The sequence below is a fragment of the Solenopsis invicta genome, chromosome 14 (genome assembly GCF_016802725.1).
Source record: "Solenopsis invicta isolate M01_SB chromosome 14, UNIL_Sinv_3.0, whole genome shotgun sequence".
Taxonomy (NCBI): Eukaryota; Metazoa; Arthropoda; class Insecta; order Hymenoptera; family Formicidae; genus Solenopsis; species Solenopsis invicta.
This window is the reverse complement of record NC_052677.1, coordinates 13,304,730-13,329,387: the sequence shown is the minus strand read 5'-3', so window position 1 is coordinate 13,329,387 and position 24,658 is coordinate 13,304,730. Positions and strand designations below refer to the sequence as shown.

General features: G+C 35.2%; 5 protein-coding genes across 9 annotated transcripts; 2 read left to right on the top strand and 3 right to left on the bottom strand.

Annotated features, from left to right (window-relative positions):
• Positions 1–3,565: 3,565 nt before the first annotated feature.
• Positions 3,566–8,039, top strand: LOC105208191 (AP-3 complex subunit beta-1). Its single transcript, XM_011177975.3, has 10 exons — positions 3,566–3,862; positions 4,077–4,152; positions 4,216–4,797; positions 4,874–5,170; positions 5,262–5,529; positions 5,609–6,319; positions 6,390–6,695; positions 6,777–7,048; positions 7,128–7,492; positions 7,607–8,039. Exons 1-10 carry the CDS (start codon positions 3,723–3,725, stop codon positions 7,752–7,754), a joined length of 3,165 nt encoding a protein of 1,054 aa, XP_011176277.1. The 5' UTR covers positions 3,566–3,722; the 3' UTR covers positions 7,755–8,039.
• On the bottom strand, positions 8,002–9,197 carry LOC105208190 (soluble lamin-associated protein of 75 kDa). The gene is made up of 4 exons (XM_011177974.3): positions 9,056–9,197; positions 8,467–8,828; positions 8,220–8,396; positions 8,002–8,158 (listed from the first exon to the last, which is right to left on the bottom strand). The coding sequence occupies exons 1-4, from the start codon at positions 9,067–9,069 to the stop codon at positions 8,037–8,039; spliced, it is 675 nt and encodes a 224-aa protein (XP_011176276.1). The 5' UTR covers positions 9,070–9,197; the 3' UTR covers positions 8,002–8,036.
• Positions 8,757–17,428, top strand: LOC105208189 (two pore calcium channel protein 1). Of its 5 annotated transcripts, none has more exons than XM_039457012.1 (12): positions 8,757–8,891; positions 11,311–11,940; positions 12,345–12,562; positions 12,901–13,065; positions 13,139–13,264; positions 13,743–14,050; positions 14,119–14,399; positions 14,953–15,171; positions 15,244–15,363; positions 15,443–15,782; positions 15,876–16,177; positions 16,256–16,593. In XM_039457012.1, the coding sequence occupies exons 2-12, from the start codon at positions 11,838–11,840 to the stop codon at positions 16,591–16,593; spliced, it is 2,520 nt and encodes an 839-aa protein (XP_039312946.1). In that variant the 5' UTR covers positions 8,757–8,891; positions 11,311–11,837. The 5 variants fall into 5 exon arrangements, with proteins under 5 accessions (XP_039312946.1, XP_011176275.1, XP_039312945.1 ...); XM_011177973.3 differs by having other exon boundaries at positions 8,759–8,891; positions 11,547–11,940; XM_039457011.1 differs by lacking the exon at positions 8,757–8,891 and adding an exon at positions 9,082–9,197 and having other exon boundaries at positions 11,547–11,940.
• An 11-nt stretch (positions 17,429–17,439) lies between these two features.
• On the bottom strand, positions 17,440–19,689 carry LOC105208188 (mevalonate kinase). Its single transcript, XM_011177970.3, has 4 exons — positions 19,605–19,689; positions 19,368–19,462; positions 18,006–19,263; positions 17,440–17,890 (listed from the first exon to the last, which is right to left on the bottom strand). The coding sequence occupies exons 3-4, from the start codon at positions 18,936–18,938 to the stop codon at positions 17,630–17,632; spliced, it is 1,194 nt and encodes a 397-aa protein (XP_011176272.1). The 5' UTR covers positions 18,939–19,263; positions 19,368–19,462; positions 19,605–19,689; the 3' UTR covers positions 17,440–17,629.
• Positions 19,690–20,557: 868 nt separating this feature from the next.
• On the bottom strand, positions 20,558–22,838 carry LOC105208187 (probable dolichyl pyrophosphate Man9GlcNAc2 alpha-1,3-glucosyltransferase). Its single transcript, XM_011177969.3, has 2 exons — positions 22,427–22,838; positions 20,558–22,332 (listed from the first exon to the last, which is right to left on the bottom strand). Exon 2 carries the CDS (start codon positions 22,243–22,245, stop codon positions 20,638–20,640), a length of 1,608 nt encoding a protein of 535 aa, XP_011176271.2. The 5' UTR covers positions 22,246–22,332; positions 22,427–22,838; the 3' UTR covers positions 20,558–20,637.
• Positions 22,839–24,658: the final 1,820 nt, after the last annotated feature.

The following is a 24,658-nucleotide window of genomic DNA, read 5'->3' as shown; positions in this document are numbered from 1 at the left end:
ATTTTTGAGTAAAATTGGTTTTTTTCCGAATTTCTCCAATATCTCAGTGTTCTGATAGCCCCGAGAAGAGTTCTAACTTTTATCATTATGGATCAAATCGTTAAAGTGAAAAACGAAAGAGTTATATCAATCAAAGTACGAAATTTTTGAGTAAAGTTTTTTTGCGAATTTCTCAATTATCTCTGTGTTTTTATAGCCCCCAGAAGAGATCTAACATTTATCATAATCGATCGAATCGCTAAAGTGAAAGACGAAAAAGTTATATCAGTCAAAGTACGAAATTTTTGAGTAAAACTTTTTTGCGAATTTCTCCAACATCTCTGTATTCTGATAGCCCACAGAAGAGTTGTAACTTTTATCACGATGTATCGAATTGTTGAAGTGAAAAAGGGAAGACTTATATCAGTCAAATTTCGAAATTTTTGAGTAAAATTTTTTTTGCGAATTTCTTTAATATCTCTGTGTTCTGATAGCCCCGAGTAGAGTTCTAACTTTTATCATAATAAATCAAATCGTTAAAGTAAAAAACGAAAGAGTTATATCAGTCAAAGTACGAAATTTTTGAGTAAAACTTTTTTGCGAATTTTTCCAACATCTCTGTGTTTTGAAGCCCCGAAAAGAGTTCTAACTTTTATCATAATAGATCGAATCCCTAAAGTGCAAGACGAAAGAGTTATATCAGTAAAAAAGTTCGAAATTTTTGAGTAAAATTTGTTTTTTTCCGAATTTCTCCAATATCTCTGTGTTCTGATAGCCCACAGAAGAGTTGTAATTTTTATCACGATGTATCGAATTGTTGAAGTGAAAAAGAGAAGACATATATCAGTCAAATTTCGAAATTTTTGAGTAAAATTTTTTTTGCGAATTTCTTTAATATCTCTGTGTTCTGATAGCCCCGAGAAGAGTTCTAACTTTTATAATTATGGATCAAATCGTTAAAGTGATAAACGAAAGTGTTATATCAAAGTACGAAATTTTTGAGTAAAACTTTTTTGCGAATTTCTCAAATATCTCTGTGTTTTTATAGCCCCCAGAAGAATTCTAACTTTTATCATAATCGATCGAATCGCTAAAGTGCAAGACGAAAGAGTTATATCAGTCAAAGTTCGAAATTTTTACGTAAAATTGGTTTTTTTCCGAATTTCTCCAATATATCTGTGTTCTGATTGTCATTCCATTGCCATCATTTTCATCATTGCATTTTCTTTGCTTCCATTTTTATCATTACTATTAATGCCATCATTGCAATAATTGCTATAATTGCCGTCATTGTCACTTTTATCATTTCTATTTTTGCCATTCCATTACCATTATTACACCATCATTGCATTTATTCCATTACTGTCATTGTCACACATACCACCATTTCCGCCACTGCTATCATTGCCATCTAATTGATATAATTTCCATCATTGCATTCTTTCCATAATTGCATTCTTTCCATCAATGCCATCCAATGGGATGGCCTATTTTTCATCTTTTCTGTCATTGTCATTATTGCCATCGTTGCCATCATTGTCATCCCATTTTCATCATTGCCATTATTATTACGCCATTGCCGCCACTGCCGACATTGCCACCATTTTTATTATTGCCATCATTGCCATTTTTTTGATAACAGTTCCATCATTGCATTCATTTCATTATGCGATTCTATTTCCATATTGCCATTCCATTGCCATCATTAACATCGAGAACATTGTCATAATTGCCATCATTTCCACCATTGCCGTCATTGCCGTCAGGCTATATATATTGTCATTGTCATCATTTCCATTATTGCCATTCCATTAACATCATTGCATTCATTCCAATATTTCCATCCCATTGCCATCCCATTTCCATCATTTCCACAATTGCCATCGATTAATATCGAGAAGAATTTGATTAAAATCCTTACTTTACTGATTAACACTTTAATACCATATATCGTATATTATTATATAATTCTTTATTAATTTTTTTTTGTAAAGTTTTGATTAATCTTTACGTGATATTTCGTAAAAACTGTTGAAAGGTTGTATTAAAATCAGATCAATAATCTTCACGTTTGTAAGTTAGAGAATAAAAATAATACTCAATTATCCATATATTTCATTGATTTTTATTACATTATTATTATTATTATTATTATTATTATTTATTGTGCCATATTAATCGCGCGTATTGTCATTTGTAAATCATGCGTATGCTTGTATATGCCATTGTAACATAATAAAAAAAGAGTGGGCGCTTTCTAGTCTCTCTACATCCTTGCGCAGAAATCGTCCGAAATCCTCTTTCTGAATTTTACGGCCTAAACGTTGCACGGAAAACGTGATTGGTCGAGAGGAGAGTGAAGAGGAGGGTATGCATGGAGATAACATCGCCGCTTGCTCCATGTCTATCACCGCGATGCTTTCTCTCTCTAACTGAAGGCCTAAACAATTAAAGGACAATCACGTTAAAAGAGAAAGAGAGAAAGAGTGAGAGAGAGAGAGAGAGAGAGAGAGAATTGCATCAAGATTTTAAAAAATTAAGAAAGCTAATTTTTTCAAAAGCATAATTTGAAGACATTTAAATAATAAAGAATTATGTAAAAATAAAAAGATGGTATATTTATTCGTGGAAAGACATTTATTTCTTCTTCATCATATGATGCGATGTTAATTACAATTATTTTTTAAGTACTGCGTAAAATAAATGTTTCTTTATTAAAGAACCAAATTCTCTCTGTTACTATTAAACATCTTTTATTAACATTTTTTAAGTAAAAATATGATTGTGCAAAATATGGGCATAAACGTATTGATATGTATTAATATCAATGTTAATGTAAATAATTCAGACTATAATAAATAAAAAATTACGCGAAAGTAGACGTAATTAATCATTTGTGCACATTCTTGACCCCTGTTCTGGATGCAACATACGCGATACGCGTCAGATTTTATTTGCAGCAAAATGGATGTTAGCACGGACAACAACCTACATCCATTTCTCGAGAGATGGATGTGGGTTGTTGTCCGTGCTAACATCCACACTGTTTTTAACGGCGGGTTGCAAAATGGATGTGACACGTAGTCGTAGTTCCCATTCTGACCAGAATAGATGTGCGTCACTAGTGTACAGGAGTTTCGAAGCGTTATAGGAAAAAGGCCGCCGTGGCCGCTTTCAGGTTCCTCGCTGCTTTTACCTTCGCGTTTATGCATTCTTCATATTATAATGCAAATTATTATATTATTTTATATTTAAAACTTAAAATTTAATGTCTTAGATTGTAATCATCTTTAAATAATAAAAAAAGTAATTAAAATACAAGTCAAATTGATCTCTATACGCTCGACATCGATCGACATCTCTCGATTCGATTAAATAAATTATACTTTATTGTAAATTGCTAATCGCAGTTTAAAACTGATCACTTTTAATCTAATTTTTTAATTATTTTAATTAAAATATTAATCATTTATAAATTAAAAGTATTATATTTTACAAGAAAAGCAAAATAAATTGTCGATTATCGAAGATTTATCGATCGTCAATATGCCGAGAGTACTTCAAGTGCAGTGCAGCTACACTTTCGCCGTGATGTGGAAGCGCAAAACAATATGGCCGCTCGCTGAGCACGTCTGTCAAATATTTAGGCACTGGTCCTGACACGCAACTTCGAGATATTTGGATACTGTTTTTTTTCCTATTTTAAAAGGGGGTTGCCGTCCCGCGTGAGATAAAACGGGATAATGTTGACGGCAGCTGCGAGTATATCTAACAATGGTGGCTCGTACGGTGTCGAGAGGCCGCCTACTCCAGACGTCGATCTCTTTGATACGATGGAAATGCCTTCGTTCATGAGCGGATTATTTCACCCCGAGTACAAAAAGTAATTAGCCTAGAAGTGATCTAATCTAATCTCGTGAATCACAGATCGTTCATTCGATTGTAAAACGATAATTGCAAGTCGACTTTGAACATATTGAAACCTGTCACAAATATTAAATTATCAGATCTTGTGATTTGATTAAATTGACTAGAAACGCATTTGTGTTTAATGTGCTGTACGGATGAATATTTTCATAGGAGCACATGTGTTTCAGGCATGAGGATCTTAAGGAGATGCTGGACAGTAATAAGGATGGACTTAAATTGGAAGCTATGAAACGTATAATTGGGGTAATTACATACCTTACATCTAAGTAATATTAATATTTGGTAATAACTCAATCTTTCCTTCAGATGGTGGCCAAAGGAAAAGATGCATCAGAAATGTTTCCAGCTGTTGTGAAAAATGTAGTATCTAAGAACATTGAGGTAAAGAAGCTGGTATACGTTTATCTAGTCCGTTATGCGGAGGATCAGCAAGATCTGGCGCTTCTGTCCATATCGACGTTTCAAAGGGCTTTGAAGGATCCCAATCAGCTGATTCGAGCAAGTGCTCTAAGGGTGTTGTCCAGTATACGTGTTTCCATGATAGTACCTATTGTGATGCTGGCCATCAAAGACTCGGCCAGTGATATGTCGCCATATGTGCGAAAAACTGCCGCTCACGCCATTCCTAAATTATACTCATTGGACAATGAGCAAAAAGAGGAGTTGATAGGTGTACTCGAAAAATTACTATCTGACAAAACCACCCTTGTAGTAGGCTCCGCTGTGATGGCTTTCGAAGAGGTGTGCCCTGAGAGAATAGATCTTATCCATAAGAATTATAGAAAATTGTGTAATTTATTAGTGGATGTCGACGAGTGGGGCCAAGTGGTTATTGTTAACATGCTCACTAGATATTCTAGAACACAATTTGTTAATCCAAATATAGACGTAAGTATATGTCGTTGAGAACGCGAGAGGAGAAATGGTAATTCTAACTAGAATAATTATAAAAATATATTTGCAGAATTTAGAAGAAGACGAAAATCGGCCGTTTTACGACTCTGACTCCGATTCTTCTGATACAAAGAAACCAAAATTTATGTTGGATCCTGATCATCGTTTGCTGTTAAGGAACACGAAACCCTTGCTACAAAGTCGAAACGCATCCGTAGTGATGGCGGTTGCTCAGTTATATCATCATGCGGCGCCTAGAAGCGAAGTTATGACGGCTGCAAAGGCACTAATACGATTACTGAGAGGTCATAGAGAAGTGCAAAGTATTGTGCTTCATTGTATCGCTAGCATATCAATTTCAAGAAAGGTAAACGAAATTCGAATTAATCTGTAGTAATTCAGATCTTGCATGTATATATTATATAACACACATTTATGCTATTCTGCTCTATCAACAGGGAATGTTTGAGCCATTTTTGAAATCATTCTTTGTGCGGACTTCCGATCCTACTCACATAAAACTTCTGAAACTCGACATATTGACAAATTTAGTAACTGAAACCAGCATCAGCGTAATATTGAGAGAGTTTCAAACATACATTTCCAGCAGTGACAAGGAATTTGTCGGCGCTAGCATTCAGGCAATCGGTAGATGTGCGAGTAACATTAAGGAAGTGACCGACATGTGTCTCAATGGGCTGGTATCGTTGTTGAGCAATAGAGATGGTAAGCTTCTGTTATAAGTACGCCATATTACGCTTTGTATTATACATTATTAAACGTTATGCCATTTTATTTTTCACAGAGGCTATTGTAGCAGAAAGTGTTGTGGTAATAAAAAAGCTCCTACAAACGCAGCCAAATGAGCATAAAGACATCATTGCCCACATGGCTAAGTTAATGGATTTCATAACAGTACCTCAAGCCAGAGCATCTATCCTGTGGCTCCTAGGTGAATACTCTGACAGAGTCCCGAAGATAGCGCCAGATGTGCTTCGAAAAATGGCAAAAAATTTCGTGAACGAACAGGATATAGTAAAACTGCAAACCTTGAATTTAGCTGTGAAATTATGTTTGAACAATCCCTCGCAAACAAAGCCGTTTTGTCAATATGTCTTCCAACTTGCCAAATACGATCAGAATTACGACATCAGAGATCGCGCGCGTTTTTTACGGCACTTCATCTTTGAGGAAGATGGTGATGCAAAGATGCTTCCACAGTTCGCGAAAAGAGTTTTTCTTGCTCCGAAACCGGCACCGACTTTAACGTCCAGGTTCAAAGACTCGGAATATCAGTTAGGCACTCTGTCTCATTACTTGGACATGCCGTGCGTGGGATACCGGCCTTTACCACCTTTTCCAGATGTTACGCAAGATCCGTCCGTGCGAGATGTCTTGCCACCTGCGCAAGAGCTTAAAGAAGAGCGTCATAGTAGAAAAGAAAAGGAGAAGAAGAAAAACAAGGAAAAAGAGAAATCATTCTATACTGATGAGGAGGAAAGCACTCCTGCCGAAGGTATCATTTGGGAATAAATAATACTTTTGTGTATGTACCGTTTACTTAAATTTTTTGTTTTTACTTTTAGAATCGGACAATCAGTCATCTGATTCTTCGTCTAACGAATCTTCAGACGAAGATAGTGATTCATCAGAATATACAAGTGAATCGGATAAATCTGAAACGGGCAGTGGAAAGAAAAATGAAACAAAATCCGACGATACCGAAAGCGAATCGTCGAGCGATGAGGAGTCAGATTCTGAAGACGAAGAAGAAGATGAAGAAGAAAGCGAAACTCAAGAAAACGAGGAAGAGAAACCAAAAATTATCAAGCAAGAAGTACCGAAAGAAAAGCCAAAAAGCAACTTAGATCTGCTATTAGATCTGGATGACGGTTAGTTTGACAAGAAATAGATTGAAAAAAATTAACATTAATGTGTTATATCTATACTTCATTATATCTTATTTTATACAGTTGTTCCAATGACACCTGTGATGACGCCTAGTTTAGGTGGTTTTCTTACTCCAATTAATTCAACAATCACAGATGACGTTAGAGAGGTATCAACGTCGTATGTTCCGTTAAAAAAAACTACTTTGTTAAATAGTATCACAGGACACGGTTTAAAAATTGAATACAGATTTACGAGATCGCAGCATTTAGTTAGCTCGAGTTTGGTTAATATCGAATTAACATTTTCCAACGAAGGCAACAATGTCATTAAAGAAATTCAAATAGGAAATAAAGTGAGTAATATTCCAAATATTATATAATATGATTTGTTATCATGAAATTATATATTTTACATACGTATTTTATTTTCAGCATTTACAAAAGGGTATGTTCATACACGATTTTACGCAAATATCGTCTCTTGATACGAACGCCACGTTATCTTCGACACTAGGCGTTAATTTTAATGACTCCACTCAACCGGCCAACTTCAACATTGACTTTGCGATTAATGACGAAAAATATTCGTGTCCGGTCAGCATCAAACCGCCAATCGGAGAGATAATAAGATCTGTAACTTTACCTGAAAACATGTTCAATACGGAAAAGGCTAAATTAAAGGGTATGAACGAGCACATAGCGAAAATACCATATTCTGGGAACAAAAACGTTCTTCCTCAAAAAGTGTTCGAGACTGCGAACGTTGCAAGAATATTTAACGAAGATGAAATTATGCGGTAAGATATGCCTTTGTCATAAATCTAATTACATTTATATAAGTATAAATATATATCTTCAATGTAATTTTTCAGCTTAAATTTAAAAAAATTAAGTATCACAAATGTTTACAGATTTGCCGCTCATACTTTAGCGTCTAAATCGTTGGTATTGGTAACAATAAAATTCATTGATGCCGAACAATTGGAAGTTTGCGTGAATTGTGAAAAAATGGTTATAGGATCAATTTTGTTAAATGAATTTAAGAGTAATTTAAAATAAAACGGATATCCGCTATTAATGGGATTAAATAATACGGATGTGTTTCATATACATATTTATCAGGGAATTTGAATACTCCTTTGTTAAGTGAAGGTAAATTTTTTCAAATAACATATTCCATTTAATTTCTAATATATGTATGTATGTACATATATATATTTATCCAGATATACGTACGTGTATAAAAAAATATATATATATGTATAAGTATAATATATAATTATATAAATATCCTGTTACGCCAATGTGATGGCTTTTATAATAAATTCTAATCGCTTTTTATCATAAGGCTAGTCTTTTCAAGCTGCACCATATCAATTGCTGAGACCCATTGATATCGCAGTCCGCGATCTCCCAGAAACGCAGCCGGTGTTCTTTGTGATTCGTCAGAAATGTCTTTAGTACTATATAAGAAAAGGTCCATTATTCTAAATGCATGTTAAAATACTGAAGCTGGACACTCACGTCTCAACATTCCGCTGGAGATTGGTTTCGAGAAGCCAATGTCTTCGTTTGGAAAGCGCGCGATCACGTCCGACAAGATTTCCGTACCGAAACCCTGATTCCTATATTCCGAACGAACGTACGCCGTGTCTACTACAGGCATCATGTACCTCTCTTTCGTCGAGAATACTTCTGTGCCTAAGTGAATAATTAAGAATGCTGTATCTGTATGTTTTTCTGAATTTTTTCTAATATTAGGTAAAATTACCTGTAGGTTTAACTGTGTAAAACCCGATCGCTTTGCCTTCTTTCCACCTTAGGAACACGACATCGGGCTCGTCTGCCAGAGCATACAACGACTCGAGCTTTTCTGGTCGTGGCGTGTCGAAGTGTGGATAAACTATCTGACTCAGCGTGTAGAAAAGCACCTTATCACGATCCGTTTGGACCTCCCGCCATCCATCGTCGAGTCGATTGCAACAAGTACCATTAACATCGATTATCTCATCGTTTAGTGTTACGGCTATGAAATGATCGCCATCAATGCAGTCTACGCGACGGACATCGCCCTGAATGTTCAAGCTCGGCAGATCGAGTCGGATCGTTCTTGTTTGTACACATTTCCCACATCTACGAATCGATCGCGTTATTGTATCATATCATATGTAAAAGCATTTCTTTTTACGTCAAAGCGTAAGTAACAATTGCGATAACAATTTGTGCTTTACAGATGAAAATTGAGAGACTCAATACAAAGATCATTACGTAATCGACTAATTTTAACAATGCGGCAAGCTAATCGGAAAAACGGGAAAGTCGAGCGACGTGATTTCGTAGGAAATGAATTGATTCATCACCTCGAACATATCATCCTGAGCAGACGGCACGAAGGCGCGGGTAACGTGATGTGATAAGAGAGAAATTGCGACCACGAAAAAGTGAAACTTGTTAACTGATAAGAACAATAAGTTGCCGTTCTCGGACTGCCTTATCGATGAGGTATGCGCACGTGACAAGTGTGGGATTTGCAATTACAGTGCGCGCCACGCGGGAAGCAATTCTCGAATTCGAGACGAAAACTTGTAACGTTTTCGACTGCAGTGAGCAGTGTTTATCTATGTAAAATTATCTAGATAAAGAAATTGCTTTATTTTTATTTTAGATAAAAGAAATGTTAAAGTTATCTAAGCTAATGTGAATAACGAGAATGAAGTAGTGTCCTCAATCTCAATTGTGTTAGTCTCAATCTCCAAGTTATCATTCATCTAATAGAATTTTTCAAAGTGATAACAGGAATGCATTGCAAAATTCACTCCTAGTACTGAAAATTTGTAGTATATGTAGATTTTTAGTGCTGACAGTTGTACATCGGAATGCAATTGCCGAGATCAGTAGGAGTGCAATATAAAAATCACTCTGAAACTATAATTTCAAAAACTTTTACAATGAATTTTATCAGTTATTATATGTATAAAGTAAGTTTATATATTTCTTCTATTTTTAATTTTGATTTTTATTTGCGTATTGATTCAAATCCAAAGAGGAATATTTTTCGTCAGGCTTAAATTATTTGAAGAACTTTTGTTTTTAAAAAAATAATGATTTAGAAATAAAAATATCAACATATGAACATATAATGTTTTTTTATATTCTTTATTTCATATTCGTAAAGAGATAATTTTATAAATTGTTTTGCTTGATAACAATATTATTTAAAAATTATTAGATAAAATTATACGTCTTATCTTTTATTTAGGTAAATTAAAATTAATTTATTTTTATCTTATCTAATATATATTTACAATTTAACTTATTTTTATCTAGATAATTTTAAGTTATCTAAGCGCAACACTGGCAGTTTGAACTTTGACTTTTACTCGCTGTAATCGAAAATGCTATTAGTGGCTATGCCACTAATAAATGGAACAAGGAACAGTTTAATATGTTACATAAGAAAAACATTCGTTACTTAACGTATTAAACTGTGTTCCTTATTCTCTGTTTTCCCTGTTTTCGATTCTATTTATTCTATTAATTTCGCCTCACGAGAAAGAAGAGATGATATGTGCTTTTTGTGTTCTCAATACGTGTTTAATACAAGCTATGATCGGAATGCATTACATTTAAATATGCATAGGATAAATAGGATTTGCGATATTTAAAAAATCATACATTTGTAGAATTTAAAATTCAAGAACACGAAATCAATTTAAAAAAGAGAAACAATTAGTGTATTTGAAGAAACTGTTTATTTCCCTTATAGAAATTTCTAACTCGCGGTATTAAATTGACCAGTGATTAATTATTTATTTTGAATTTTAATAAGATACTAATAATAATGTTTTTAATATTCCAAATGAGCAATTAATCACTGATCATTTTACTACTGTTTGTATTAAACTTCTGTAAAGGAAAAAGATCAAATTCTTCTAATAATGAATATAATAATGAAGTAATAATATATTAGAATGCAATCTTGAAAAGTTATTTGAAATTCTCCGTGGCACATTAATTACGAATATTATTTCAATTCATAATTTTACATAATATTCCAGATTATAGGAATAATTAGGAAGTAATTATTATTATGTTGTGATAAGGTATCATTCCTAATTGCTCGACACGCTTGCCGGTGCGGTAGATAAGAGTCGGCCGAGTGTACGATCGCATGAATCCAGTTGAACGCACAAATCACACATAATCTTATGCGTAAGTGCACGAGGAATGCATTCATCCGTTATCGAAAAACAACGACGTATTCTTGTGCTCTTCATCTTTACGTGGCAAGGGATAGTGGTGAACTCTGTTACAGTAGACCATTGCGTGATTTTTCACAATACGATTATTTACAATTTAACGAGTGCATTTCCCTCTCGATGTGATCATGTTTTTATGGCAAATATCTTCGCTTGAACTTCGAAACCTTGCAGTTTGTCTCAACTAGATAGCAATAGAAATCAACGAGTAATTTTAATGCTCGCGCACAAACAGTCGGAATTTTTACACTCACATAATTTAATCATAGTTAATTTTACAAGTTTTACATATAAATTTTAATAATATGCGAGATTCCCAATTTGCAATTTGATAAAAAAAACGAATCCTCGTGCAGCGAACACAGTAGGATCGAGACAGGACTCCGCCTACATTGAAAAATTCCTTTCGCATGATTATCATCATTCAGTTTAAAAGGAAAATCAGATAAGTGTGCAACGCAGACGGCAACGCAGTGACGTAACTAAACCCTAGTTTCCTCGGGTTACAAGAAAAATCGACGGATTGCATTTTCCTCTCGTTCACTCGTTCCGATGTGGAAACGTGCACACGTTCGGCTCGCTTCTATTGCAGATAACGCAGAGTAGCTCTCATAGAGAGATAGTATGGAGCGTGTCACGCGTCTGCCTATATACGCCCGCAGGCGTGTTGCATCGCGCAGTCGGAGTCGGACGTCGTCCCGGAGGAGTCGCCGGAGCACGGCAGCGCGCTGACAAGAGCCGAAATCGCGTACCCGGGGCCCGTCGATCGTGACGCGCCGACGTTGGGAGAGCGCGCGCGCGCGCGTCATATGCACGGCCGGTGCACTGTGCAGTCGCGCATCAGCTGGTCGACGCGGGCGGGTCGACACACGCGCCCGCCTCGATGTCTTCGTCGCGGCACGGCGAGCACGACACTGATTACCAGCGATTCGACGACGGGACGAGCCTGCCGCTCGAACAGGAGATCACCAATGGCTCGAGCCGACGTAAGTCTGCCCATGGCATTTCCTCGCTGTCCCAGATCCATCTAGATTTCCCGTCGATAATGTGCCTGCGTTATTACGAAATGGCTGCGACCCTGCGAATCGCGCACCACTGACAGGAAGGATATTTGCTTGCCTTTCAGTGACAGTCTCCCTCTCGGACGTGACGAGACGTGATTCAACTCGAGATCCTGTTGACAGTGTGTAGTTACAGTAAAAACGATTTTTTTCTTCGACATACCTTCACGCACCAAACTCCACGCTTTATTAATTTTATTAATTTTGTAAAAGTATTTAATTGTTAAGAAATTATAAGAGTATTTGTTAAAAAACTTTTATGATTTCTTAAAGATATGTTACAATTATTGTTAGAATATTCCCTGTATAGTTCTCCGTGCTTCTTACAGAATATGGTTCTATGCTGTCTTCACCTTCTTCGGAAAGTCGTGTAAGGTCGTCATTTGGCAATGCTAATGATGCTAATGAGCTGAATTATAAACACGAGGCGAGTGAAACCGGGACTGGCAGCATGACGGAGAATACAGTGTTCACTGCGCGCGACGCCATTCTCGACGTGGACCTGCACTGGGAAATGAACTATCACGAAGCAGCAATATTTTTAGAGGTAACTATATGTTAATTATGGAAACCTACCTAAAATAATAATAGTAAAACAGAGCAGAGATACATTTGCGCAAACGGAAAATTTGAGAGGCCAATTATTTCTTTTCAAGGATACCTATTGTGTTCTATAGTATGTATGATTCCTGCAGCACTATTATGTATGTTATGTAATGAACAGAGGTGTATAATCTGTTATTTCTCTCATTATAAACATTGAATGATCAAACGATACTGCATTGGTATGAGAACATAAATTACATCAAATTACAGCCAATTGATTATTAAAAATAAAATATGATTATCTATTCATCATTATCATTAAAACGATTATTCTTTCAGGAAGGTAGAAACAATGAGAAATTTGATTCTCATCCGAGGCATCCTGAAGATTTGCCAGCATATCTCTTAGTCCACAATAATTGGTACAATGGATTGGACTTGGTGATTTCGTTAATTCTGCTGTCTCTGGCATTCGTAGAGGAACCTGCTCTACCACTATTCAAAGTACGTCACGCATTGATAAACGATATACCATTTTTTTCTTACCGATATATTTCATGTATATGCTTTGCCATAGGTACCAGTGGGAGTACACGGTACGGTAGAGTTGCTTGCATTAATTACTATCGGTGTGCAATTAGCTTTAAAGCTGAGATGGACTGGCTGGGCACCTATGTTGCGACACAAACGTACGATGTTGAAGGTAAGATACCTCTCACTCGAAATATTCTTATGCAAAAGTTTGAAAAAAAAAAAGAAACGGAATGCAGCACCATAGTTTGGCAACGTATTTACAAAGAAAGTGTTGATAGGAAAACAGATTATTTGTATAATCGGATCATCCGAGTAGTTTCTTCGTTCGTACACTTGTCCCTGATGATTATTATGCAACGATATAAGAGTATCAGACAGTGTGTATTGATTGACGATCAACGACCGCGTTGTCTGGATGAGTAATGAGTACTGCAACGGATGTGTAATGACTTATTAGCTTACTTATATAATGAGCTTTTGAATTAGTGCAATGTCAGACGCGTCGCGATATTTCTCATGAAATTCAAATGAATGAAGAATGACGTATGTACGATTTAAAATGATTAGGACAACACAGGCTGCTAATTATTGAGATAAGTTATTGACCTCTTTTGAATACTCTTATTCATGATTGATTTCTGTTTCAGTGCATCACATTAGCAATTATGTTTCTCGAAGCTATGACGGTCCTGGTACGGCAATCCTCACATTTCCGCGTGACGCGCGCCCTAAGACCTATCTTTTTAATAGACACGAAATATTGCGGCGGCGTAAGGAGATTCATAAGACAAATACTTCTCACACTACCACCTATCCTAGATATGCTGGGGCTTCTTTTCTTCTTGATCATTGTATATACCGTATTGGGCTACTACATGTTCACTGAAATGAACAGAAATTTCGCCACACTACAAGATAGTTTCGTCAGTCTGTTTGTTCTTCTTACCACTGCTAAGTGAGTAGATGCAATTTCTGACGTAATTGATTTAATGATATAATTTATTGACAACACGCAATTTGCAGCTTTCCGGATGTAATGATGCCGTCGTATTGCGAAAATAAATGGTATGCGTTGTATTTCGTGTCTTATTTGTGTACCATGCTGTACGTGATGATGAACTTAATGCTGGCCGTGGTAAATGAGACGTTCACATCTCGCGAACGTGACAAATTCAAGAAGCTGTTCCTGCACAAGAGAAAAGCGTGTCAGCATGCTTTCAAACTTTTGGTTTCCAAGCAAGATCCTGATAAAATGCGATTCCGACAATTCGAGGGTTTGATGCGGTATTATGCTCCGAATAAATGTACGTACACAAGATTTCACATACAAGTATCCCTCTACGTACGACTACCTCATCTTATGAATTTTCGAATTTACGATTGATATACTATTGACTTAAAATAAACTAGTAATTTATAATAAAGACGATTAAGCACTCTTTAATCTTTCGTAATTGAAATTAAATATTAAACTTATAATACCAAATATTATGTGTTATATTTTTAAGAAAAAATAGTATTAGTTTTTAATCATTTGTTGAAATTAATCTGTATTTAAAGTAAATATTAATTTTATAATAGCATATATTGAGAATTATAATTATTAAAAATTTTTGTGTTGTCTCTTAAATAGAGAGTCTGTAATCGATTTTAATAATGAAATAATTATTTTAAAAATCTCAAAATATAATCCTGTCGTAAGCAGAGGGATAGCTATATATGTATATTTTTTATAAACTCAATGCTATATTTTTGACGAACAACCACACAACATGTATTTGAATTTCATGCCATTGAAAACTCAAAAAATGAAAGAGATGATTTTATATCTGCAATAATAATATTATATATTTACAGCTACGCGGGACGTTGTTTTAATGTTTTGTTATCTGAATACATCGGGGAGTGGCGCTTTAAATAGCGAAGAATTCTTATCGATTTATGATGCCAATACGCTTCAGTGGGACTTGCAATACTCTAACATACCGTGGTATCGCACCATGTGGTGGCCTCTGCAAACGCTGTGTACAAGCGCTCATACTGTTATCAAGTGGTCGTATTTCGAAACTTTGGTGTGTAAGTAAATGACGCTTGTAATTGACTATGCATATGAGAAAGCTTTGTATTTCACCATTTGTAATTTTGCAGGCATGATCATTACCGGTAATTGCATTGCCATGGTAATAAGAATTCTTGAACCGACCTACAGTCTCGAGGAATCGGCGCACGGATTTGCCGCATGTTGGGATACTTTGCTGTTCGGGGGACGTGAGTGAAAATCTCTTAAAATAAATATCTTAAAACAGAAAAATCCGTAATTAAAGTAAATAAACAAATAAATTTACAGTTTTCGTGGCCGAGGCATTAACAAAAGTATTAGCTCTTGGTATTAAATGTTACCTGAGCTCTGGATGGAATCTCTTTGACTTGTCGACATCAGTAATGATGCTTGTCGCTGCGTGTGCTCTCATTTTATTCCCGTCAGCTACATTTTTGGTTCTGTTCCGGCCTCTCAGAACGCTAAGATTGTTTAAGATTAAGAAACGCTACCGAGACGTTTTTGGCACCCTTGTAATTTTAACTCCCCAAATGTGTTCGACGGCGATCGTTATGTTGGTCTTGTATTACTTTTTCGCCATCATCGGGATGGAAATGTTTGCCGGACACGATATGCGCAATTGCTGCAAGTTAGTACAAAGTCAATTGGATAATTAAATATATTTTTCTTAATACTTTTTAATATATAAAAATGTTTTGATTTTTTTTATTATTCTCGATAGGAATACGACCGTTGAAGATTTCTACGAATATTCTGCCAATGGTAGCACGGCGTTGGGATATTACTATCTCAACACTTTCGACAATCTCATAGCAAGTGGCATTACACTTTTTGAATTAACAGTTGTCAATAATTGGTTTATACAAATGAATGCGTATGCATTTACCGTGGGCATGTACACAAGGATATATTTCATGATATTTTATCTGGTGACCATGATCGTATTAACTATCGTGGTATCCAGTTTCCTGGAAGCTTTTCGATTTAGGATACAGTATAAAAAATCAACTTCAAAACATGACGGTAATAAATACATACTTGAGCAATAGAGATCTTTCTCGTAAGTTTTATAATTCTATATTCCTTGTTTTATTTTTTTAGAAGAGAAAATGCTGCACGAAGAGGTAGAATTAAAATGGGATGAATTGCAATGTATGATCGAAGATTTTCAAATGCTGGAAAATCTACGCAACTCTTTAGTTGTCGGGGGAAGCACTCTCTTCACTGGTTCACGACCACGAACGCGAGAGGTTTTGCAAAGAAAGATGTACACGTATGAAATAAACGAGTGGCTAGCTGAAGCAAAATCCGAAGAAAAGCTACCTAATACATCACGTAACGTAGAAGATGGAAGCGGCGACGATATTTCTGATACCGATCATCTTGTACTAAACGGCAATTTGCGTCATCAGCAAAATAATAGTATACCTACTCGATAAAATTGATGACATAACTTAGACCATATTTTGAAAATTAATTTATATAATTCTCATTTACGATCATATAAATATATTTAACACATAATGACGTAGCTCGCTTAGGCGTTAACGAATATATTTTGACGATAAAGAAAAATAATTTATTATGTTACATCGATCCTCGATGTAACATATAATAAATTACATCTTTTTTAACGATCGATAGAATTTTTGAAGATTAAGTATAAAATTTTATTGCAAATAAAATGACTTTCTTCGTATATTTTGATATTATAAACTAGTCATATTACAAAAAGATTTTATTTTTAAGAAATAATCATTTTCTTAAACTCACGTTGATGCGTAGAAATGGTAGTTTCATAGTGTATAATAATTTAGGCGACAAATATAAATATTCAATGAATATATTTCTAGTAAATATATTTTTACGATTATACTTTGACACATCACCGATTATTGTGACATAAAAAAACAAATTTCGTGCATCGGATCATATCATTTTGATGTCACTTTAATGCGGAAGATAAGCAGTGTTATCTTCATTATTTTATAGATCGCATTGTGAAATCGCTTAATCCGATTAAGGTAAATCGCTAGTGTGGGCTCGAGGATAGCGCGAAATCCGGAGCAGGATGATTTTGCTTATATTTATTAATTTTTTTATTAAATAAATAGAATTTCAAACTGCAAAATTTAACACATAAAAAGAATGAAGCAATTATCCTTTCATCTCGAGTCGGCTCTGCGTATCATGCAAATATGACGTATAGACATCTCTAACATTGTTATGTATTATTAGCGCGAATAAATATTTTATTGTTATTTTTCATTGTAATAATTCATGTATTTATTTATCAAATACATGCTTTATTATCTCTGTTAAGTATACAGAATATTATATATAATATAAATATGTAATTTTTCTCTATTCTTCCACCAAGGATGCTATTGTAATTAAGTTATTTTAATACATTATTCATATTTAGTTATTAATATATTCTTTTAATTTAGGCCAGTTCTTTTGATTTCTTTTCAATTAATGTTCAATTTTCACTCCACTGCCACCTAGACTGGTCGTTGTGACATGGAAACCCTTTTCCTCTAGTTGGTCAGAGAAAAATTTGATGGATTTGGTTTCAATATGCGGCGGCAGCAAAACGTAGGCATATCCACCTCCACCAGCACCTGTAAGCTTCGCTGCATACGAGTGCGTCTTTGCCATCGCGCAAATTATCTCTAACTTTGGATGGGACGCGCCTATTGCGTTTAATAATCCTTGGTTCACGTGAATGAGACTCTGCAAAGTATGCACCAGAAGATAACTACACAATTTCTAACAGATTATATATGAGTCTTAAAAACTCTTATAAAAATATGTAACAAATACTGAATTTCACAAAAATGAAATTTACCGATAACATCGTGTACCATTCTTGTTCCATATTTTTTGTAGCATTATTGGCTTTGCTGCTAATTTCTCTGAGCGTTTCCCAAGCGTCGCGCGATAAAGTGTTGATATTATCCAAGATGGGTATAACGATCGTAGGAGATGAGTCCTTCAACTGCGCCGTTCGTTTCACTTGGTCTTTTGTACTCCGCGTAACTTTCGTGTTGACCAGAAGAATTTTCAGATTTGATACATGTGGCAACATGTCTACCAGCTTTTTGTCTGAGAATTTTATTACCGAACCGTACGTACACACGCTGTTGTCGATTCCGGACGGAGACTCGTGCATAATTCGCTCACAGTTTAGAGCATACATTGAGATCTTATCGAGCTCGTCCTTGTTGAATGTATCATGATCGCCCTTTTGTAGGAGCGACCAATGTAGAAAACATGCGGCGAGGCATACCGCGAAGGATGCTGAACTGCCTAGGCCAGTGCCAACGTTTAATTCCGTGGACAAGTGCACGTGGAAGGAAGTTTCTTTTATATCTATGTGTTCTTCGTAGGCAATGTAAACGAGTAAGTAAAAGAACGCTTGTAAGCTTAATGTCTGCTGTTTAATAACACTCTCATTATCGCCCCTGTCTATTACATTCTCTATCGAATTGAGAAACTCGGTCACGCAAGAATGTAATTGATTCTTATTCTTGATCGACGAATACTCGAAATTATCGCTAAAAAAGTAGTCTAGAAATACGCGTAGAGGGAGATTCAAAGATAACTTGACATCAGGAAATTCTATTTTAATGATGTTCTCTGAATCTGATTTAGGCAGCTCAGCAAATTTAATAGTAGTACGTAAGTCTAAACTAGCTGCCACAGCAGTTTTTCCATACACTACCGCGTGTTCTCCGAATAAGATCACTTTGCCCGGTGCAGATACTTTGAACTCGATCATCTTCCTTGTAAGTAAAAATTTTTTTCCGGAAAATTGATGTAACACTGAATGATAGAACGTTAAATTCACACTGTAACTTTCACAAAGGTTTTTAAAAGATGAGAATTTTTCCAAGATTATCCAGATAATAATTATCGGCCTTTTGTATTGTATAACTCAGAGGTAATATCGGATGTACTCTTTCATTAATTAGTTGTTGATTTTCTATCCATTAACAAGGCTTGGAAATCAACTTTTCGTTTTTTCCCATTGTTCTGGAGTTAATGTTGTTAACGAAATGGCGTGAATTGTTTTCAGCTCTTCCTCTAAGATTCCATGTACAAGCCTGGATTACAAATTTTCAATTACCGAAACTTTATGTTACGAATTTTATTAATATTTTGATGAGAAGATATTAGCATTTGTGCATAATATAGAATAATATATTACCTATGACGTGATAATGGGGGTTTTCCTTGGAATAACTCAGAGACAATAACTATCGAAAATTTAGCACCGCAACCGTCGGATTGATCCACTACTTCCTGTAACACACAACGTACTGCAAACAATATCTTTCTGAAGCTATATGGGCGTTTAATAAACGCGAATAATGTGTTTTCCCAGCATTAATAGTCAACAGACATTAAATATCACTGTTAGATCAAGACACACGCCAGTACATACACATTTATTTGTATACATGTTTGACAGTAATCGCACAACATTTGACTTGAGTTCAATAATCGATGGCGTTTAAATTAAACAATATTACTCGTACAATATTTCACTTTTCGAAGACTGGAGGAATAAAACGTGAAGTAGTACTGAGATCTGATAAGAAAACGTTGACGTAACATTGACGTTCATGCAAACTAACATAGTAAGGCTGAACAAAGTTCGAGGCTGCATAGATACATCTTAATCTCTGAATATCAGCACATGTAACATTTGTATAAAATATCTAAGTAACATATATTATTTTACATGCTACATTCTTGATTTACTAGGTATTTCTTGATAGATTTACACAATATTTTTAAAATTATATTATTATTTATATAACATAAATTTATGTAACATGTAATTAAGCATCACCATATATACGATACATATTTAGTGTTCACAAAAATACTCGTAATGGTATAAAGTTAAATATTTAATATTGAATATTGTATTTGCTTACGCTTAGAATTATAATTATGCATACACATGCACGCATACCAATCATCCAATTTTCATACATTAGCATAAGTATTAAATTTTTATCTGTAGAGTACTGTGAAGAGTCGTAAATTAAAGATTTAAATTTTTTATTTTACACCTATAAACTTGATAATTATTTATAGAGAATTAGAGATTTTAAAATCTTACTTTATGTGCTGGTACAGCTTTAGAAGATATAGGATGAACGGCAGAGAAATATTCGTATGAAAAAAAATAGTCTGTTGTGTCATTAAATTAATCAATATGTTAAAACTTTGTAACGAATGCAATTACTCAGGCAGAGTTGATAATTCTTATCGTTCCATTGAGCTTTCAAAACGCACTATCTGTACAATATGGAATACATGTGAGGAGTGTAGCAAGAGAATTAATGGACATCGAGAAAAAGGAACAGCAATGAAATTTGATTCATGTGCCTTTAAAAGAAAACAGATTTATTTGTTATTTACAATTGTAACACTTTACACTTTTCCGGTTTCAGTAGCCGCATCGTTCAATGTGATTTGACTTTACTTTCCTTAACAATGCTCTCTTTCCTTAATACAAATAGTTGGACGTAATTAAAATATATAAAGAAAATTAGAAAATGCCCGCATGAATATATCGATACTAAAAGTGGAAATAGATCTGGGTACCTTTCAGGAGGCTTCACATATGGACTGACAATAGAGAGAAGCAACACACCTGAAATAGATCCATAGAACGCAACGAGAAGCCAAGACCTTTTACTGTAGTCCAACCAATCTGAGAGAAGTTCACGTTTCTTATACTGTTTCACTTTGTCTTTCGACCTTGATTTGCCTTTATTTAACGAACTGCTTGTTTTATCGTTATAAAATAGATCGGGCCACATCCAAGAGACAGAACAAACGTAAAAGACCATTGTGCCAAGATAAGCAAGGTACAGCTTGTCCTTAATGAATAATGGTAGCATGCTGAAATGAGAGATGATCAAGAACCAGAAGCAAGGGAAGGGATTATCATGAAAATATAATAAGACTGGGACGGCGACTAAGAGAATAGACTTCTCGTGAACTTGAAACGAGAAAAGGAAGAATGCCAGGGCGGAGTTTACTAAAGAGAGTAAAAACGCGTTTCTCGTAGGCGATAGGAACAAACTGATGCAGCTCGGTAGAACCGCGCACGTTGTCGTCATTAAACAGATCTTGGCTAATTGTGCGTTCGTGAAGATCTGTCGTAATTTGCAGACAACGTTGATCGCGCACCAGATATTGGCGACCTTATCCTCGAACACGCCCCTGGAAAAGGGGAATAATCGGAGCACCGCACTGAAAAGCAGATCTCTGCTCCTGAGAAACGGCATCCAGATAACGTAGAACGTTAGCAGTACTGCGAGAGATACGCATGTCAGCGTGCGAATGCAGCGGGGCCAGGACCCCGTCTTGCCAGGAGTGTGACGCCCGAGAATGTAGAAGAAAAATGGTAAAGCGTGATACAGCTCCATTTGCTTGTAGTTTAGCGCCAGGACAAACAGGACTGAGCTCATGGTGTAGGAACCTTGCACTATAACGGCTACAGCGGCGACAAAGAGACCCAGTGACACACAGTTGTATTGAAAGTGTCCATGATCTATCAGTATCAATCCTGGATAGATCATTGCTGTCAGAACGGCAGCGTCCCTCCTTGTGAACTTGAACACGTTAGACTCGTCAAACTGACGATTGACCCACGAACACGAGTTGATCGTGAAATATACAATTGCCAGCAAGTAAATCAGAATGTCTGCGATTAAGACGGTCAGTCTCATGAAGTGCTTATGCGCTGCGCTCTCGAATCCTCTAGATTCCCACAGTTTCACGAAGGCGGGATCTATCCTGTTCGCAACGTGACCTAACAGAAGACTGTGGTATGCCGTTAGGGGCGGATAATCTAAGCCCCAATACTGCAGATCGTTGTCAGTGGTATTGATGTACCACTTGTCAAGAGGCAGGTTCAACGTGATCTCCTGCCAGTGCCGTTGGGCCTCGTAGTCTCCGTACATAGGGGGCTTGCCCTCCCCGCTGTGGGGATGGTAAGTAACGCAGCATCTCAAGATAACGGCAAAGGAGGTGATCAACGCGAGCTGCAGCTTTCCCTGCATTCTCCCTCACACGAGTAGCCTTGTTTGTCGCGCCGAATAGCTATCCTCGAATCGAAACTAATCGGCAAGAATTTCGAGAGGAGGTTCCTGGCAAAATGGCACGTCATCATGCGCTTTTATTTCGCAAATAACAAAAAGAGAAAAAGAGAAACACGCGAAAGAAGAGAAAATTCCTACGTACCACGTGCGAAGCTTTCAATCCTTCAGTCACCTTATCCTTAATCTGTTGCTCACTATACGGCATATTCAGCCGCGACGTTTCTTTAACAGCAAGCACTTGCTGTTAAATACTTTGATGTGATTAATATATACGCTTGTCGGCACTCGTTATCGCTTAACCACGTCAGCATCTGTTGTCGTCTAACCTAACCTATAAAAATTCGCTTGCGATGTACAGCGATATATATCGTTTACGGTATCGATACAACCTATTTTTGATATCGATTATCGATTATCGATATAGGGACCCCATAGGTGTCATCTGTGAACATATTTTCAAAACCGCTATTCTGTATAGATAGCTTTGTCGATAATGTTTTTCGATTCGTGTCTTCAGATCATTACCAGATATTACATTAACAACTTATTCCCAGACAGCACACAACATTTATTGTAAAAAATTATCTTCAAAAAATATGTAATAAAAATTTTATAGAAATTTTGTATAAAGTTTATGGAATAATAAAAAAATCATTATTACAATATGTAAAATATGTATAGTTCAAAAATGCACGAGTATTAAAAAATATTTCTTATTTTATATGTATATATTTCTTATAATTCTTTACATTTATATTTTGTTGGACATAAAAATATGTCTAAAATATTTATGTGCGTATTTAAAATATTTTAATCTTTCTTATCTAAAAATTTTAAAAAACATTTTATAAATATTAAATTCTGTTTGAAATATATTGCACAGAAAAATTTTAAATTTACATATGTATGCCCTGCCGCAAATTTACTTTAGAACACTATAGAAATGTCTATTCTGAATGTATTTTTTGAAACAGGTATTGCATATACGGAATGGGGTTCTCCTTATATGACTTTTATAATTTTTAATAAGGTAATGAACATACGTATTATCTTATTAAAAATTATAAAAGTTGTATAAGGAGAACTCTATTCCGTATATGCAATACCTGTTTCAAAAAACACATTCAGAACTATAGACATTTCTATAGTGTTCTAAAGTAAATTTGCGGCAGGATGATGCAAGAATATCGTACGCAGTGTATTATCGTGAAATTACATATTTTTTACAGTTTTCACTCACGTGTAGGTAATCAAACATGAGTAACAATAATAAAAGCATCATTTCAAAGAAATATGTACACGTTTATGAAGCATATCACAATTCTTGTTGAATATTGAAACGTTTTCGACTGCAGTGAGTTTGAATTCAATCCAAGGTAGATTTTAATGACTAATATCACATGCGCTACTTTAGATTTTAATTGGACGATTCTACATATAGATGTGACGTCATTAACCTACCCCAGCGTTAGAATCAAACCCGCTGCAGTCGAAAAAACGCTATTATTAAAGTGCTCAGACAACATGCATCTAAAGATATTTGAAAGACATCTTTAGGCTTGTTTTCTATTTCTGCACTAGATTGCACTGGAACGTTCCTTCATTCTTTCGCTAACCTTCAAATATATATCCATTTCATTTTAAGTGCACACTAATTCAGAGAGTTCAGGAACAAAAAACAAATACAGTTTATGATATCTTTATTATAAAAAGACGTCTTAAAGATAATAATGATGTCTTCAAGATATATTAATTATAAAATGTTCTTTGAGGGCCATATTTCACATTTTCAGTTAAGTATCCACGTATTTGATTATTTCTAGTCAATTCTATTTAACGACAAATGCGATTGGTCAATTCCAATATAAAAATCTAACGATTAAGTTAAGGTTGCGAAACAATTTTGTTATCTTTAAGATGTGTCATAAATATTGTCTGGTTGTTTCATAGCACAAATTTTTACAATCGTAAACGTAACTATTTTATAAATGGTTTTAAAAAAAAGTAAAATACAGTCCATTTCTTTCAACGTAAATTAACTTCTCTTTTAAATTGATTTTTTTTATTTGTTTTTTCTCATTTCTTTAGAATTAAAAAAAGATAAAAAGAACATTAAACCGAGGTTAAAGTTAATAATCTACATTAGTAAAAATAAACATACAACTGCATCTTACAGCCACTTACGACATCGTTTACGCTATTATAGAATAGTCCTTACGCGTTTTCTGTTGCGCAAGAAAGTTTGGTTAACGTACACGATAACCAATCATATCTTTATATTCTTTTAGACTGTTCCAACAGAAATAGCAAAGGTCGCAATTCATTAGTTACGCGAGTTGGTAATGCATTTCGTAGAACATGTGAAAATGAGTTT